The 16,693-nt window shown below is 37.0% G+C and overlaps 3 protein-coding genes across 5 annotated transcripts; all 3 read right to left on the reverse strand.

Moving 5' to 3' along the window:
* Window positions 1-1,089: 1,089 nt before the first annotated feature.
* On the reverse strand, window positions 1,090-7,147 carry LOC103998028 (non-functional NADPH-dependent codeinone reductase 2). The gene is made up of 4 exons (XM_009419392.3): window positions 6,782-7,147; window positions 6,404-6,647; window positions 6,142-6,321; window positions 1,090-1,393 (listed from the first exon to the last, which is right to left on the reverse strand). Exons 1-4 carry the CDS (start codon window positions 7,096-7,098, stop codon window positions 1,163-1,165), a joined length of 972 nt encoding a protein of 323 aa, XP_009417667.2. The 5' UTR covers window positions 7,099-7,147; the 3' UTR covers window positions 1,090-1,162.
* A 166-nt stretch (window positions 7,148-7,313) lies between these two features.
* On the reverse strand, window positions 7,314-10,589 carry LOC135623104 (non-functional NADPH-dependent codeinone reductase 2-like). The gene is made up of 4 exons (XM_065125654.1): window positions 10,130-10,589; window positions 7,965-8,208; window positions 7,701-7,880; window positions 7,314-7,616 (listed from the first exon to the last, which is right to left on the reverse strand). Exons 1-4 carry the CDS (start codon window positions 10,468-10,470, stop codon window positions 7,383-7,385), a joined length of 999 nt encoding a protein of 332 aa, XP_064981726.1. The 5' UTR covers window positions 10,471-10,589; the 3' UTR covers window positions 7,314-7,382.
* A 2,482-nt stretch (window positions 10,590-13,071) lies between these two features.
* Window positions 13,072-15,176, reverse strand: LOC135623105 (protein Barley B recombinant-like). Of its 3 annotated transcripts, none has more exons than XM_065125657.1 (2): window positions 14,625-15,176; window positions 13,072-14,292 (listed from the first exon to the last, which is right to left on the reverse strand). In XM_065125657.1, the coding sequence occupies exon 2, from the start codon at window positions 14,191-14,193 to the stop codon at window positions 13,342-13,344; it is 852 nt and encodes a 283-aa protein (XP_064981729.1). In that variant the 5' UTR covers window positions 14,194-14,292; window positions 14,625-15,176; the 3' UTR covers window positions 13,072-13,341. The 3 variants fall into 3 exon arrangements, with proteins under 3 accessions (XP_064981729.1, XP_064981728.1, XP_064981727.1); XM_065125656.1 differs by having other exon boundaries at window positions 13,072-14,295; XM_065125655.1 differs by having other exon boundaries at window positions 13,072-14,406; window positions 14,625-15,173.
* Window positions 15,177-16,693: the final 1,517 nt, after the last annotated feature.

The raw sequence follows: 16,693 nt of genomic DNA on the forward strand, positions 1-16,693 counted from the left end.
ATTTTATTTTTAAAAAAAAATTATTACATTAAATGATGTACATATGAGGTTTAAATATGGATATATAACATGAGACATATCACTTGAGCAATATTTAATATACTAATCAATTTGAATTGATTATCTCATTAGAGACTATTGCCAACATTATCACCCAGATTTTTCAATAAGTTATTTTATCATATGTCCACATATATATATATATGTTTGCTGTTGACGAATTAGTAGAACCTTGTAAGGTAACATGCGCGATGGCTCTTCGATCCATGCCACTGGATTCTAAAGAACACACTCGCACAGGTTCCACTCACACCAAAAGATCATGGAGAAAGCCACGGAGTAGAAGTTAAAACACAAAGGACACATACGACCTCTGCCTCCTCTTTTCTTCTGATGAACATACGTGAGGAAGAAGCAGATCAGCACCAGCACAGGAACCTCTCCTGCTTCATGTCTGCCAACACCTGCGGCCGCATGAGCTCGACGAAGTACTGCAGGAAACATTTCCCAGCTTGCACGCATTACCGCGGGCAGTACTGTGCCCGCAGTCCAATCATTCGCACCATTGACGCCCTTGCATGCATGGAGTCGAGACAGTGGAGGCCTGAGCGGATCCCTGCAACCGTGTCTTGCCGTGGCCTTGCTGTAGCTTTTGGGCGTCACCGGGGATGAAGACAGCGGATAGCTTTACTCCTTTACCTGCCCACCATGTCATGTCAAATCTTTAGAAAATCCACAAAAGCGTAAGAGATTGTCCCACGAAATAGGACGGTGGATTGGTCTGTGCATGGCCTGTGAAGCAAAGCACTCACCGCAGTTAAACTTCAATTATTGGAGCTTCGAGTGAGTTGTGCTGAAAATTTTCAAATCTTTTATGATGGGAGATTAATATTTATTCCATCTCAGGATTCATCACATAAGTGCATACTTTTTCAATCTCTCTTTCTTTTCGTCAGTGGATTGATTGTTTTCCTCTTGTTCATGAGGATTCATACCGAGCTTTTGAACCTGTCGTTGATTTCACTTGATACGTATGTGATTTGCTGCACACACAGCACCACAATCTGAGACTCGAACAATGATAGGATGTGAATCAACTGCCTGTTGGCATTCGATGTTCTTTTAAGAGGTTGCTGGTTCAAATTTCCCTGTGATGCAAAATTCAATCTTCAACGATGTCAACATCAAGAAGGTCAATCGAGTTGCGCGACTCTTGTGGTGAGAGCAGTGAATATGTGGAGATCCTCTTGCATTGTGGAATTTGACTGATCTTTAGGTGGTCTTCCTCACTTAACTCCCAGTCAAAGATTCCCATGTTCTCCTTCATCCTCTCCTTGTTTAGGCTCTTTACAACCATGCTCGCTCCTTGCTCATATATCCATCTCAAGGATACCTGCAATGAGAAGTGAACACGGATTAGAAGAATTTGTTCATGCACGATGGAAGAACTACCTAGTGAGTTTTCAATTCGTACATAGACGTGACAGCAATTGCTTCAAATTTTTAAGATCGAATACAGGAAGTGATGCTTTTAGCACATGGTATGTGGCATAATTTCACATTGCTAGTTAGGGTTCTACTTTGAGCAAAAAGTAGAATTGCGCTACAAAGCATTTCATAGAACCAATCAAGAAGAAGCAAATTGAGATAGCAAACACAGTGAAGCATAAAATCTACAAGGAAAAGTGGAACAATTTAAATCTAAATTAGTAGCTAATGTGCATTAGCCAGTTTTAGTTAACAGGTTAAGCTAAGAAGCACTTCATATCTAGTTGAATAGGTTGGTTTGAGTTTGAGGGGATAATGTCATAGTGTAATTTGAGATTTCAGTTGATTGTGTATAATATTGTAGTCATTGCCTTTGAATTCCTGAGACATGAAAGAAGGTACGAGGGACTTGCCTATCAACGTGAGACAGAAAGCCAGTTAAGGGTGTATGAGGAAGAGGAACTCTAAATGTAGAAACAGGAAGTAAAAGCAACATTAAAGATGTTTACACATTAGACAGATTTCATCACATGACTCCATAGAAAGCTTTTTACCTAGTTATTTATGATTGTTGAAGAACATTTTATCTAATGCTACAGTGACCAATTCCAAAGAATGAAAACAGCTACACGGCTATTGAAGTCAATTTTGTAATGAGTCCAATCTTAGGCATGCAGAACATATTAATAGGGTCTGAGCTGATGACAAATGCATCCACGCCTACCAGAGATTCATTAACAATCAGATCTATAAGTCATGTATTATAAATGCATGAGAAGGTAAGTGGTTATGATCATCATAATCGACATCACAAAGCATGAAAGCAGACAAGTACAAGAAATGGACATTCCTTTCTTAAAAAGAAACAGTAAAAATGGATAATATTAGTTAAGACTTCAAACTGCAATGAATGCTATGGATTTGCGTATACCATTCCTTTTAGAAATGAATTTCAAAACCACTAATTAGCTGGAAACTAGCCCAAGATATTCCAATTTGCTCCACAAGAGATTAAGAAATTATTAACTAGTAAAATTTGAGACCCACACAGTTTGTGGTGATCATCAAGTTACTAGAAGTTTCCTCAAAATATTTTTGACATATTGTCTACATACAAAATAAGGTTCATGCTTTCCCATGAGCACATAAAAACTAACCTCCCATGAGATCAATTGCATAAGCACTTGGAATCCATAGAATAAGACACTGTAATATATAATAAATTTCTAGCATAGACATTTAATCTAGGCATTATCTTACTAGGAACTAATTCTACTAGGCATTCAAGTTCATGTGATGCCTTTCTTTGGGCAAAGAACAGAACTTTTAAGCTCTAAATTTCCTTTTTTTTCTTCTCTTAAATGTGTTTAATGAATTTTTTAACTTTTTCTAAAGAAACATTTTGAATCAGAGTTGGAGAACCCTCCTCAAAACTTTAGCGCATGATAGCGCAGTATGGCTTCCATATTCCACTCATTATTATACAGTACAGAAATAATAGCTAAACTAGGAAATTTCGAATCTATTGTTAAGAATAGGATTCGTCGTACTGACCTGTACCACTTGGTACGGGTGGTACATACCGGTCCGATAGGGGATTGGTACACAAACTGCCCTCTATTGGGTGGTTCTACAACCTGACACGTGTCAATCAATACAAGGTTTGTACCGGGCGATAATGATTGATAATTCAAATAATTTCTTTGTAGATAATTCAATATTAACAAAAGGACGATCCAGAATGTACTATAAAGCTACTTCTCAAAGCCCAAAAAGATATGTACCATTATTCTTTCCAAATTTAGATTATTTTCGCTAAAATTATACTAAATTTATATTTATTTTCAATTTAAAAACCCTATTTTAACTTTTTTTCTATTTTAAAGTATTTTTGGGGTTATTTTCTATATTTTTTAGGCGTACCATCGATACGTCCTAGAATACCGTTGGTACGCCTCAATACATACCATACCATACCGACTATTGGTTGGTACACCGGTACGGATTGAAATTATGAACCTTGGTTAAGACCAATATGATTTTTTTTTTCTTTTTGCAAAAGATAAGTGATGAAGGTGGGATTCAAACGCAGGACCTCGTGATATTCTGTCAGTCTTTACTAGCCAAGCTAGCCAACACCATTCTATCACTAAGATAAATTATCCTCTCAAACTCGACAAATCAATGGTGAATGACTCTTGATTAGCCAACATCATTCTTGCAATCCCCTCAAGCTAGCCAACACCATTGGTGAATGACTCTACACTGTTGTCAATCCATTCTGCTTATATCCTGTATCATTTGTTTTTTTTCAATACCTAATAGGATTGGACTCTCAACATAGGTCAGAAATAGGGATGACTCAGAAAGAGGAATTCATGACCGGCTGTTTTCCTCACCCTCAACATCTTCTATCCAAACTGAGTGCTTGCAGGAAAAGCCTGGGCAAGACGAGGTCAAGACAATGCCTCTTGGGTAACCCTAATCTTAAATCTGAAAGAAACCAGTTCTCGGAAAGCAAATGAGAGATTGGAAGCCAAACACCCAAGGATTCAGAAATAATAATGCTTGCCATGGAGCTTGACCTTGTGGAGGTTCAAATTACAAGAGACAAGTGGAATTTAGCCTATTTGGTTTATTGTTTGGGTTAACTGGCTTAAAAGGAAGGTTGTAGAGAGCTTGTTTTGTTCTAGATTTCACTTTGAGGAGAACATGATCCATGTCCTCATTATAGGACCTAGTTTTTTCAGAAGGAAAGCTCTCAGTATCATTTTTTGGAAGGAGAATTTTTCGACTTCTTTTCGGAAAGGTTACTGTGGCACCAAGTTTAGTTTCTAGGTAATTTAGTTAAGTTCCTCAAACCAAACCATAGCAGTTCTACTTAGAAAAGCCCTCAACAATGACCATATTTTTCCTTCTGAGTTGAGTGAATTTTGATAGGTTTATATCCCAGTGGCTCCAAAGCTCTTCCTCAAGGGGTCTGGATTATAGTTGGTTGCAAAAGAAAATTTCAACATAGGATTTTTAAAATTATGATATTGTAGGACATAAATGAATCTTCTTTAAAAGTTCCTGAAACCCAAAGTAAGATCATTTTCTTTTAGTTAAACCTACAAGGAAAATGATGATATGTTATATGACCTTTGGGTTTGGTAAAAAAAAATCACATTGATGGGGGTATGACCCAATCTAGTGTTCATTCAGCAGATACTAATTTGGGCTATAATTCATTTGGTGTGAATAATGATCAGGTTGAGACCCAACCTAATAAATCTGATGTAAGGATTCGTTACGGTAAGCTAACCCCTCAACTAACAAGGATTAAAGCTATGATTTGGTCTTCAAGAAAAGCTAGTAAACCACCATATCACAACATTAATTTGGGTTTTTTGGCTCATTGCAAAAACTGTTTCTAATGATGCATCTAGCATGTCTCTTTTGACAGTTATGCCTTTAACTCATCATAAATTCCCAAACAAACAGCAAAAACTGATACAAAGGCCATCATGCCACTGAGAAGGCACGTCAGGCTTCTCTCACAAAAGTATCTCTAGTTTAAAGACTAGGTCATTACAATCTATCTTGTCCAATAAGAAAGACTCTTCTTCTCAATCTCCCTTTCCTTCCTTGACTTCTCACTCTTCCATGTTACTTACTGAAGTCACCAATCAAATCGAGACTACTCTACTGATGATTTTATGTACATGAATCCTAAGCGATATTCATTCCATTCTCCCTCCAAAACCAATAAAATGATGCTTTTGAATCAAATTCTTTATGGCTTTTCTTTAAGAATAGAAATGACTCTCTTCCACAGCTGCCAAGCTCGTAAGATTCCATAATCACCAACAGATTCTGAGGAATCTGAGGGGTGTTTTGTTGTACAGAACAATCTTACAGATTTCCCCCTTCTTGAAGGTTACATTATTTTAAATTATAATGGTTCTTTTGACTCAAATACTAAGTATGCTGGAGTAGGATCTTTAGAAATCTTCTTTAGTTCTTCGGTGTTCTCATCGAAAAATTCATTTTTTCTTGTTGATAAGTGCTGGTTCAACTTTGAAGGTCTTCACAGTGCTTAGGTGAAAGGTTTCAGTAAAATATAGGTCAGATCTGATTAATTGCAAGTGATCCAAATCTTTAACAGTTCCAGATATACCATGGTGAACTATGAATATGGTGAAAGATTGTTCTGAGATGGATAAAATTGTAGATATAGAAAACTAGAGTCATATAACAAGGAATATCAACAAGGATGCTCATTTACTAGCTAAATTTTGAAGTATATATGAAAAATGTCAAGATATAGGTTTCAGGTATCAATCAGACTGTTACATACTGTAATATTTAGTGACTCAACCAAAGATTGATATCAGAACATAAAGGTTAGTACAATTTGAAATTTAGTCTTATTGTTCTTTTTTTACGATCATACTGGAATGTACAGGTCGGTACATCTCGTGATATATTTGCATCATAAGATATGATTGGTTGCTGAACAGTCTCGGACCGATACTTTAAATCTTCGTCAATATTACTATGTAGATGCACCCTAGAACCTTCTAGATGATGAAATTGGCTTTTCTTCTTAGTGAAAAATTCAGTAAAAGATGTAAAAAAAATAGATATACACAAAGAGATTAAAAGAACAACCTGGGCCACAGTCTTTCCTTTCGCCTTGCTTATGTCATTGAGCACCTCGGATTCCAAGACTAGGTTCTTGCTCCCTGGCCACGCCTGACCTCCTAGAGGAGAATATGCGATGACATGAATACCCTTTTCCTTGCAGAACTCTCTCAGATTCTTTTGCTGCCACACTGGATTCAATTCCACCTACAAATGCTTTTCTCATCACTATGTTTGATACCAAACATTCAACAATTTTATCGGAAGTACTGAAAGAACGCCAATTTACCTGGTTGACAGCCGGCGGTATCTTAGCAGTTTGAAGTAGCTCCGCAATTTTCTTCCGGGTGAAGTTGCTGACCCCAATCGACTTAGCCAACCCGAGCCTTTGGCACTCCTCCATGGCTCCCCAGACTGATTTCAAGTCCAATGGGACAATGTCCTCGCTCTTTATAGGAAAAGAGCATGCTCCAGGCTTTAAGCTCATCGGCCAATGTATGAGGTAGAGATCAAGGTAATCCAACTTGAGATTCCTAAGAACAAGATCAAGAACGCTAAGAAGCTCAATCGAATTACAGAACGTAGACGATTTTCAGAGAAGAATCGATCAGAAACTTAGATCTGGCAAAGATTTAAGATGCTGAAAGGTATTTATGAGTCATTCCACCTGAGAGTCTCGCGGATGGCGGGGAGGACCAGATCGGGGTGAGCGTCCGTGCACCATAGCTTGGAGGTGATGAAGAGGTCGGAGCGGGAGTTGATGAGGCCGAGGTGCAGGGCCTCGGCGATGGCTTCCCCGAGGGCCGGCTCGAATTGGTAAAGGGAGGCCGTGTCGAAGTGGCGGTAGCCGAGCTCGATGGCGTGGCGGATGGCGAGCTTCTTCTTTGCGTCCACCGTGAAGGGGTAGCCCCCGGTGCCCATGCCCAGCACCGGCATCGCCCGGGTGGTGGAGGAGGAGCTCAGGGCCACTTCCGTAATGCTCATCTGCTCCGGGTTCGATTCGGTGACCAGCGCGAGCACTCTCCCACCAACTCCTTTAAATAATATCCCAATTGCCACCCAGTTGGCAACACCTATTATTCTTATAATATCCAATCTCGATCTTATCACCAAATAATAATAATAATACAAATAATTAATAAATAATAATAATCGCATAAGAACAATCTTATCACTTTTAAGTGGAAACATCATCATCATGCGAGAGAAATATATGAAATCAATTCAACACATTGTCTGTCTACAGCATTCTTATATCATCAACTTGGTTAATCTTCATCCATGTCATCAATACTAGGAAGGTCAAGTCTCTTGGACGACTCTTCCGCTGATAACAGCGATCGGACGGAGACTCTCTTGTATTGTGGCATTTGACTTATTTTGTGACGATCTTCGTCGCTCAATTCCCAATCAAAAATTTTGGTGTTCTCCTCGATTCTCTCCTTGTTCAACGTCTTCACAACCATACTTACTCCTTGCTCATATAACCATCTCAAGGAAACCTGCGAAGAGAACCAAATGGAGCTAAAGTTCATCTACTCGTATGGAGTGTTTTGATGATGGGAACAGCAATTTGCAAGAACTACCTGAGCCACAGTCTTTCCTTTTGCTTCGGCTATATCTTTGAGCACTTGGGATTCCAACACCAAGTTTCTGCCCAGTGACAAGCTTTGGCCTCCTAAAGGAGAATAGGCAGTGACATGAATACCCTTTTGCTCGCAGAACTCCCTCAGCTTATTCTGCTGCCACACTGGATTCAACTCCACCTACAAAACATCTTTCTTCTTCTTCACCATGTTCGTCACAAGAAAATTAAAGGTTGTCATGGAGAGCAGAGGAAATTAGACAACCTGATTGACAGCGGGAGGTATTCTAGCAATGTCAAGTAGCTCCACAATCTTCTTCCGCGTGAAGTTGCTGACACCAATAGACTTGGTCAACCCCAGCCTCTGACACTCCTCCATTGCTTCCCAAACTGATCTCAAATCTAATGGAAGGATGTCGTCGCTCTTTAAAGGGAAATGGCATCTTCCGGGCTTCAAGCTCATTGGCCAATGTATGAGGTAGAGATCAAGATAGTCCAACTTGAGATTCCTAACACGGAAGCAACACCACCAAAAAAAAAAAAAAAAAAATCTGATTAATCTTAGAACATAAATCAATAATATTTGTAATAAATAAGATAAAGTTAAAAGAAAAAAGAATTTAAAATCATGTTTGACATTGTGCTATAACAAATCTTATCCAAGAAGATGTCCCAAATAGGATTGGTAAGCCCTTTGTGCTAGAGTACCAAAAGGATGATAAAAATGTTTTCGGTTCAAACTGGAAAAGAAAAAATAGGAAGAAATATAAAAAAGACCTTTTAGAAGAAGAATAGATCTATGATAAAATCAAAAGAGATCTTGCTAATTGGAATTCTCAAGTAGTGAATATTTTGAGTCATTGGTGACCCTTGTTAAAACATACAATGGCATGTTGAAAATAACACAAAAGAAATAAAAAAAAGGAAAGGAAGGGAAAAAAAAAGAGTAAATAATTTTTTTGATTTTTTCATTACTCAATTCTAACAATTCCCCACAAAAATTTAATTTTTTTAAATATTATTAAATAAATAAGAAGTACAGTTCGAACTTATACTATGCAATCAGTGAAATAATAAGGCTTAAACCTTAGTGTAAATAGTGAAGGAAATAGAATGTGCTAGGTCTTGAATTACTTTTTTTCACACACACACATGCATAGACCAAATATCCTCACAAGATTATGCATTTATGGTTATTCATATGTATCTTGATTTATTCTTAAGAGTTTGTAGATATTGTCGAAATCCCTAGTCATAATTTGTAATGATACTCTCTCTATCATGAACATATGTAGAGTTACATCTTACAAAAAAAATACCTCATTAGATCTCTTTTAGAGTTAAACTCTTATTTTACCTCTACATAGGAGCAATAAACATTCATGGATATAGAGTTAGAGTTTTATTCCATATATACGTGCGCATACATATATACACACACATATATATAATTTTTCAATATGTTTCTTGATCGACTAAACAGCTTATTATTATCACATTAAATGTTCTTCAAGAGATCTCCTAGAGGTTGGATTTCATCACTAAAATACCTATTGTAAGTCAATGCCAACATATCCCCTCGATGATATTAGGACAATAGTTCTTTTATTTATATCTTTATAAATACTATCGTGATATATTATATAGTCATCTCAAAATTTTCTCTCTCAATGCGCACAAATGACCTCTCAGTAATATTTATCAATAAAATTAAATCCAAAAAGTTAATGGATATTGATCTCCGATCTAAAACACATGGACTAGAAATGATTAATATCATAAATGAATGTTAATCACCACGACATCTAATGGAGAAATAAGTCATTCGATAACTTTAGCTTGATTAAAAAAATAATGAGATTAAATAAAACCATGATCAAGAACATAAAGTACAAGGAAGATGAGGAAATGATAAATACTATCATTTATCAAAGTAGATGTACGCACACTGTATGATTTTTGTAAATTTTTAATAATCAACTAATAAAACAAAACCAAGAGCAATCATAAGAGGAATAATGATAAATAATCAAATGATTCTTTAATCAAAATCCATGAAGATTTCGTCCTCAATTATTTTGTTTATAGCGTCCATTGGAAAAAAAAATTGTCACAGGACAAGTTTTCCTCTTTTAACTTAACCAGAAATAAATAATTCTATTCATTTATTATCATTATTTAATCTGTTTATACCAAATGTAAAAACTGAAAAGATTCAGATGAAACTGCAGAAGTTAGTTTTAATAATCAAGATGAGATGTAAAAGAAAAACACAAATTAAATTGGAATCATGATTGGTAGGGTAAAAACTCGACAATTAATCCATAAATTCATTAGCCTTTAGGTATAATCTCTTCTCTCGCAGATAATTTTGGTAGAAATGGCACATAATTATAATTATAGACTGTGAGAGAGAAGGAGCCTCTTCACCTGAGGCTCTGGCGAATGGCGGGAAGGACCAGGTCGTGGTGAGCGTCGCTGCACCAGAGCTTGGAGGTGATGAAGAGCTCGGCGCGAGAGCTGATGAGGCCGGCCTGCAAGGCCTCGGCGACAGCTTCCCCGAGAGTTTCCTCGGATAGGTAGAGCGTGGCGGTGTCGAAGTGGCGGTACCCGAGCTCGATGGCTTGGAGGATGGCGAGCTTCATCTTCGCGCGTTGGTCGGGAGTGAATGGTAAGACCCCCGTGCCCATGCCCAGCACGGGGATCGACCGGCGGTCACTGCCGGACGAGGCCGGAGAGGAGCAGCTCAGCCCGACTTCCGGAATACTCATCAGCAACCTGTTCGAAGAAATATCGCACTGTAGATGTCGTATGCTGCCACGGTATAAACGGGTAAGTTGGATCTTTCCAGCGTCGGGACTCTTATCCTCCTCTGTTGGGTGGTGTAGGATTTGAAGTAAATAATATTTAAATTAAATTACAAAATAGAAGAATATATATATATATATATATATATATATATATATATATATATATATATATATATATATATATATGTGGCAATCACATCATTTTGTGTGGATTATTATCAATAACCCAACCTCCAGTATTCGATACTCCTCTATTAGAAATAAATCTTAAAAACCGGCGCTTTAGATTTTGATGACAAAATCCAAATCATTTTATTTTGATTTTAAATATTATTATTTTGGGATACTGCCTATGACTATTTATCTGATAGGTTGTATCACTAAGTCCAGTCATGAATTTAGCATCTCGCTTGAAGAATATATTTTCTGCTTGTAAAGATAAGGCAACATTGGAATCTATCCTTTTTCTAGAAACAAAAAAGTATTGGAACATGATTCTTTGTGCGATTTCTATACATTAATTATGTCGTTCATATAATATAATTCAATTTATGCAATTAACAGGAATAAAAGGATGAAACTCACTCACCTGCCTGCTGAGCCTACCTAAATTCTTTGCTTGAAAGCTGAAAACTTGTTGTAAAAAATTCAAATAAGAATTGTTGTTAATTATTAATAAATAACACAATGTTACTGAAAAGTTCATTGATCTCTCAGCAGTCGTGAAGTTACGTAAGTGCATTGATCCCACAAGTATAATTTTTTGGAGTTGGCAATACAGTCCACATCAAACAACATACACCTACGACTCAGAAACTACCTGTAGTAGATTCATGCTTTTGACTGTCATGGGTATGATTAAAAAGACACAAGCATATGTTCAAATTTCAAGTATACAATAACAAGAATGAGAGCCACTATTTGAAGTGTCTTTAATTTTATTTCCATCTCTCTATACCTAAACCACAAATCACTAACACATGTAACAGCACCCTGTATCCTTGGTCTCTAAAAGCTTTTACTGTAATCGTTCTATATATTTTGTTTTTTGGTTGAAGAAAAAGAGTTTCTACATTCATTTCTAACCAATAGATGAACCCTATCCAGAGCATAGACCGAATAGACTAGTCACCAAAAATAGGATATAAGTAAATAAGCTGCTGTTTGATTGATCTATCAATAGAAACTACGAGAACATAAAAGGATGAAGAAGAAAAAGCAAAGGGCCTGCTAGCCAGAGATTAATAGCTCCCCACTAATAACTAATGTTGAGCAACTTGTAATTAGCATCGTCACGGAGAAAAACTAATTCGATAACCACAAGTTTAATAAGACTCTAGCAGTTAGGATTTAGGATGAGGAAAATCACTGCAGAAACAAAACAAAGAAACTAAGGGGTGTAGGCAGCTACTTGAATCCCTGCTTGATGTCGAATAATAATAATAAGCAAATAAAGACATTATTTAGCCCTTACTATATAATCATCTTTTGAACCCAAATCATACTTTAATAAACTCAACCTAACTGCATCTTCTATGCTCCGTCGAGTATGGTGTTAAAAATCATTAAATGGCCATGAATTGTTGTATCCATGGTTTCTACAATTTGTTTGATGACAGTTTGACCTTTCTTCATTCCACCAACTCCAAATCATACCTTACAACCTCCTAGTAACTTTAGCAATCAGTCTTTGCCTTTCTATCTGCAAGTGTTAGCTCTACATTGTGAAAGAAAAATATATATATACTGATTTTCCAGCTAGCCCTGGTGAAAATAATGCACATGGATAACTACAACTATTATTAACTGACACAACTATAAAGACAAACCATTCAACTGGACCTCATACTGATGACATGTATAAACGAAAAACAAAGATTGTAGAAAGAAATTAGCAATGAGATGAAAGTTATGCCATAACTTGATTATGAGTATGAGCCAATATGGACTCCTAAATCTGATGAATCTAAATGCCAAGGTAAAACGTTAGACAATTTATGCAGTTAACAATTAAAGACCAAATTACATAACAAATACAATAGCCATTACAATCCTCATGATTAGGCTACACAGAACATGCATCCTACGGGCGTATAGCAAACATCCTATAACAACATGCCATAACATCCAAACAATAACTATATGGATATTTTTTTCCATTTAACTCCAAATTTATTGACTTTCTACTAGATTGTCAGTAAGCATCTAGCACACAGCAATTAATAGATTGTTCAAAACAACAAGAAACTGGATATGTACACAAAGAGACTTCAAATAAAAATTACAGAAATTATTTATTAGAAGGTCAGCAAGTCCTTCCATGGCGATTATGCTCAGATTAACAAAAGAACAGTTGCGCTCGACAAGGAAAGCGATTTTCTAGAAAGGAACACACAAAGATGGACAAAGAAACAGAGTTGCAATTGCAGTACTCATGCAGGATATGCAATAAGAACATTTTTGGAATTTTCCTTCAATAACTATAGCGACAACCTAAAACCATTAATGAAAAACTCAAGAAATTTGTTAAAATTTTAGACAGTCAAATAGAGAAAGGGCAAATTTCAAAAAACGGATTGATGATCCATCTAAATTAGAGTATTTTCACAAAGAGGAGTACAACTTATGAATGGAAAATGAGAAAACATGTAAAAGTATCCACTAAACCTGGATGTCTCAGTATCGAGAACCACGTAAAAAGCTAAGAAAGACACACCAGAGCTATGAAGTTATCTGGAGAACTTCTGCAGCAGGTAATATAATCATATACAGGAAAAACAGAGCAAGTGCATAGCCTCAGTCCCTATATAAGTTGACAAACATTGTACATTTCTACCTGATTGTCACAAACTTGTTGGTGCCATGCTTGGCCCAGTAAGGCTTCAAGTCAATTGGGTCAGAAAGGTTATAACCTTTTGCAGCAAGGTTCGCCAATACCTTCTTGAAAGCACCCTGGCTCATCTTCCGCCCGGCAATTCGTGCCCCACGTCTCTTTGTGCTCATCGGAAGCGGGTGCATTGAAACGCCAGTCGTGCAGCAAGCAGACTGCCAGCCTCCAGCTCCCCACCGATAGCACTGATGGGGCATGCCCGTGCATGAGCATAATGGTGTAGGAATATTAGAAACGTCCAAGTCAATCCCATTGATGTTTAAAGCAGTGCTTTGCCTCAGATTCCTCCCTTGATGACCCATCCGACTACTACTCTCATCTTTCGAAACAGCAACCTTCTTCAATCTCTTAGGCTTTGAGGCCTTATGGGGGCGCGTCTGAGCCCGAGGCTGGGACCTTTTTTGCGGCACATCCTTTCTTAGCTCATCGTCCACTGCTGTGATCTTATCACCCTTGGGTGGTGGCAGTGGCGTTGATTGCATCATCGAGAACGAATGTGCACCGTGGGAGACACCAGCATCGCCCATGGCCGAGGAACAGTTGTTCAACGGCAGCATGTGCAACATATTGTTTTCTCTAAGGTTGATCCACTCATTGCGCGTGATGTCCATTCGATCGGGCTGTTCAGGAATGAAACATTCACGGCGGTGGAACGCTCCGTTGGAAAGGAAAGGCGGCTTTGGGGCGCCACACTCTGCAGCCATTGACGACATGAGATGCCGTCCCGAATCGCCCTTCAAGGTCTGATCAAAGTAAGCCCAATTTCGCATCCCCATCCCGCCATCATCATCCATAAAGCCGAATCTACGTTGAAACTATCAAAAATATCGGGCAAACGCTACCAATAAAATCTCTCTTCCCGTATCCGTTCAACCCATCGACCACATTGCCATCTTCTGACCAAACCAATCACATCAAATCACGACAGGAGAACAGAAGCAAGGGAACAAAATATACCAAAAAAAGCAGAGTCTTGAAGAAAACCCTGACTGCAACGCTGTAAAAACCTGAATAAATTGAGCTTCAATCAAAAGCACACCAAATCAAACCCAAAAATTTCGGATTTCTCCTTGTTAAACAAAAGATCGCAACTTGTAGGGATCTTTGAAGCGGATGGATAAACAGTGACAACAAGAAACCAGTAAAAGCCGAAACAAAAACGATCAGGAACAATAACAACAACGCTGGTGAGAAGGTGAGAGGTGGGAGGAAACGGATACTTTACCTTGGAGAGAACTCTCACTTTTTAGGGTTCATTGCTGAGCCCGTGGGATGATGGAGAGAGAGGAAAGAATCTACGGAGGAAGATGATGCCAACGTAGTACAATTCTAATAGAACATTTTGATGGTGCACCGATTCTATTTGGATTTTAGTAGGTAAAAGGTGACGCATTGAATGAGAAAAGAACAGAACAAGAACAACTACTACTCTGCCAACAGCTCTTCTATGCTTATCCATTTAATTTTTTTTATATTTTTATTTCGGTGAGTCGATTTATTTTTGGATAATTTATTTTTTTTTTTAAAGCACCCACCTCGTGTGTATTTTTTTAATAGGGGTGCCTTATTTTTTCAAGGCCAAAATACCCTCAATAAATTTTGGCTTTGGTTGACTTTTTTTTTTTTTTTTTGGGTTTGAACCGATGTGATGGATTGAACTAAACTAGATTTATTGAATTAGACCGATTCAATATAATATCAAGTATTTAATTTTTTTTATCTAAATCATTTGTTATCCCATTCTACTAATGCACCAGCAATATCGAGGAAGATCGTTGTTGCAAGTCTTCTTATCCATGGTGGTCGATAAGATTATCGTCATTATCTCTATTATCACCACCAACATGAGGTAGGGCTAACGCAAGCCTTAGACATCAGGCTAGGGTTCTTGGCAACAAGGCATTGACAGTGGTGGTGGACAAAAGTATACCGACCTTCCTATTGTTCGTTATCGCTATGATCGTCGATTAAGTATTAAGATTTATGCAACCTCATTTATCAATGGTTTATTATCGTATCGTTGTATAGCTTTTTATAACCTTATTGAATCGTTAGAATTGACTAAATAAATCAATATAAAAGGTTAAATTGATTAGAAAGATATTTTTATAATAAAAAAAAGAGACGATTGATAAAACCTCATTATTAATTTTTTAAGATAAATTATCATTTATTTTTTCTTTAATAAATCATAACCAACTTCTTGTTACTGACACTTCGTATTCAAAGAAAATTAAAATTTTCAATGCATGAAAAATTAAATTATTTAGTTGTTATGAAATCTCAAATAGAGGAAGCGTGAACGAACCATTTGGTCTTAGATCCCAATTTGATACTAAACAAGTCTGAACTGATTAAATACTTGTGCTAGAAATTTCTTGAATTGATTTGTTATTTTGATATAATTCACAACTCTAAGTTGGACATTATCATAAGAGATATTGAGAAAAAAAATACTATTAAATTTATATTTTCAACTATTTCATATGTGATTACGGATTGAACCAAAACAAAATATTTTTTAGTTAATCCAAACTTAACTTTGAAATTTCTTATATACTCTCACGTATAGATAGATATAGAAGAACTCTTCTCGTAAACTTGTAAACCTAGAAACCCTCTCTAGATATACTAGATGAAAAAATCCAAATCGTCTTCCTCTATTTCTTCCCTTCTTATCGAAACCATGAAATAAATACACCATAATTCACTAAATGAGGCATCATTCTACTTAATCTTTAATATAAATTTTAATCCTAATTCAAAATAAATTATAATATAATTAGAATTCTTTCAAATAACTTGAATCTAATTATAATTCTTAAGTACTTACCGACTCTAAAAAGAACCAAGATGAAGGATAAAATGTTAGGTTAGTCATCAGATAGGTAATTATTGACTATGATTGGCTTTGTAATATTTTTACTAGGGAATTTAGTGGGTTTTTTATTTGTCATGCGAGGTGTCGGTGAACCTTTACGTCATGAACGAGGTGTTAGTACAGCTCGGTCCGTTGTCCACACGGATGCTCGAGTCACGTCGATGTCGGGTCGGGTTAAATCCAAGCGTCGTCTCCCGAGCATGGTTCTTCCTCGACAGGTTGTTGTTGCTTTGTTGTCAGTTCTTACACAAAGGTCGAGGTCGGGAGGGAAATTTTTCGACTCCCCCTCCAAAGTTCAAGTCAATGTTGTGAAGTTAAGGGGAGTTGAGTGTCCTCTCTTCCTGATCAAGAGGATTAGCTTTTATACATGTGAGGATGAGTTTGTTGTACAGGGTTAATTAACTGCTGTCGGC

The sequence above is a fragment of the Musa acuminata genome, chromosome BXJ2-9 (genome assembly GCF_036884655.1).
Source record: "Musa acuminata AAA Group cultivar baxijiao chromosome BXJ2-9, Cavendish_Baxijiao_AAA, whole genome shotgun sequence".
Lineage (NCBI taxonomy): Eukaryota > Viridiplantae > Streptophyta > Magnoliopsida > Zingiberales > Musaceae > Musa > Musa acuminata.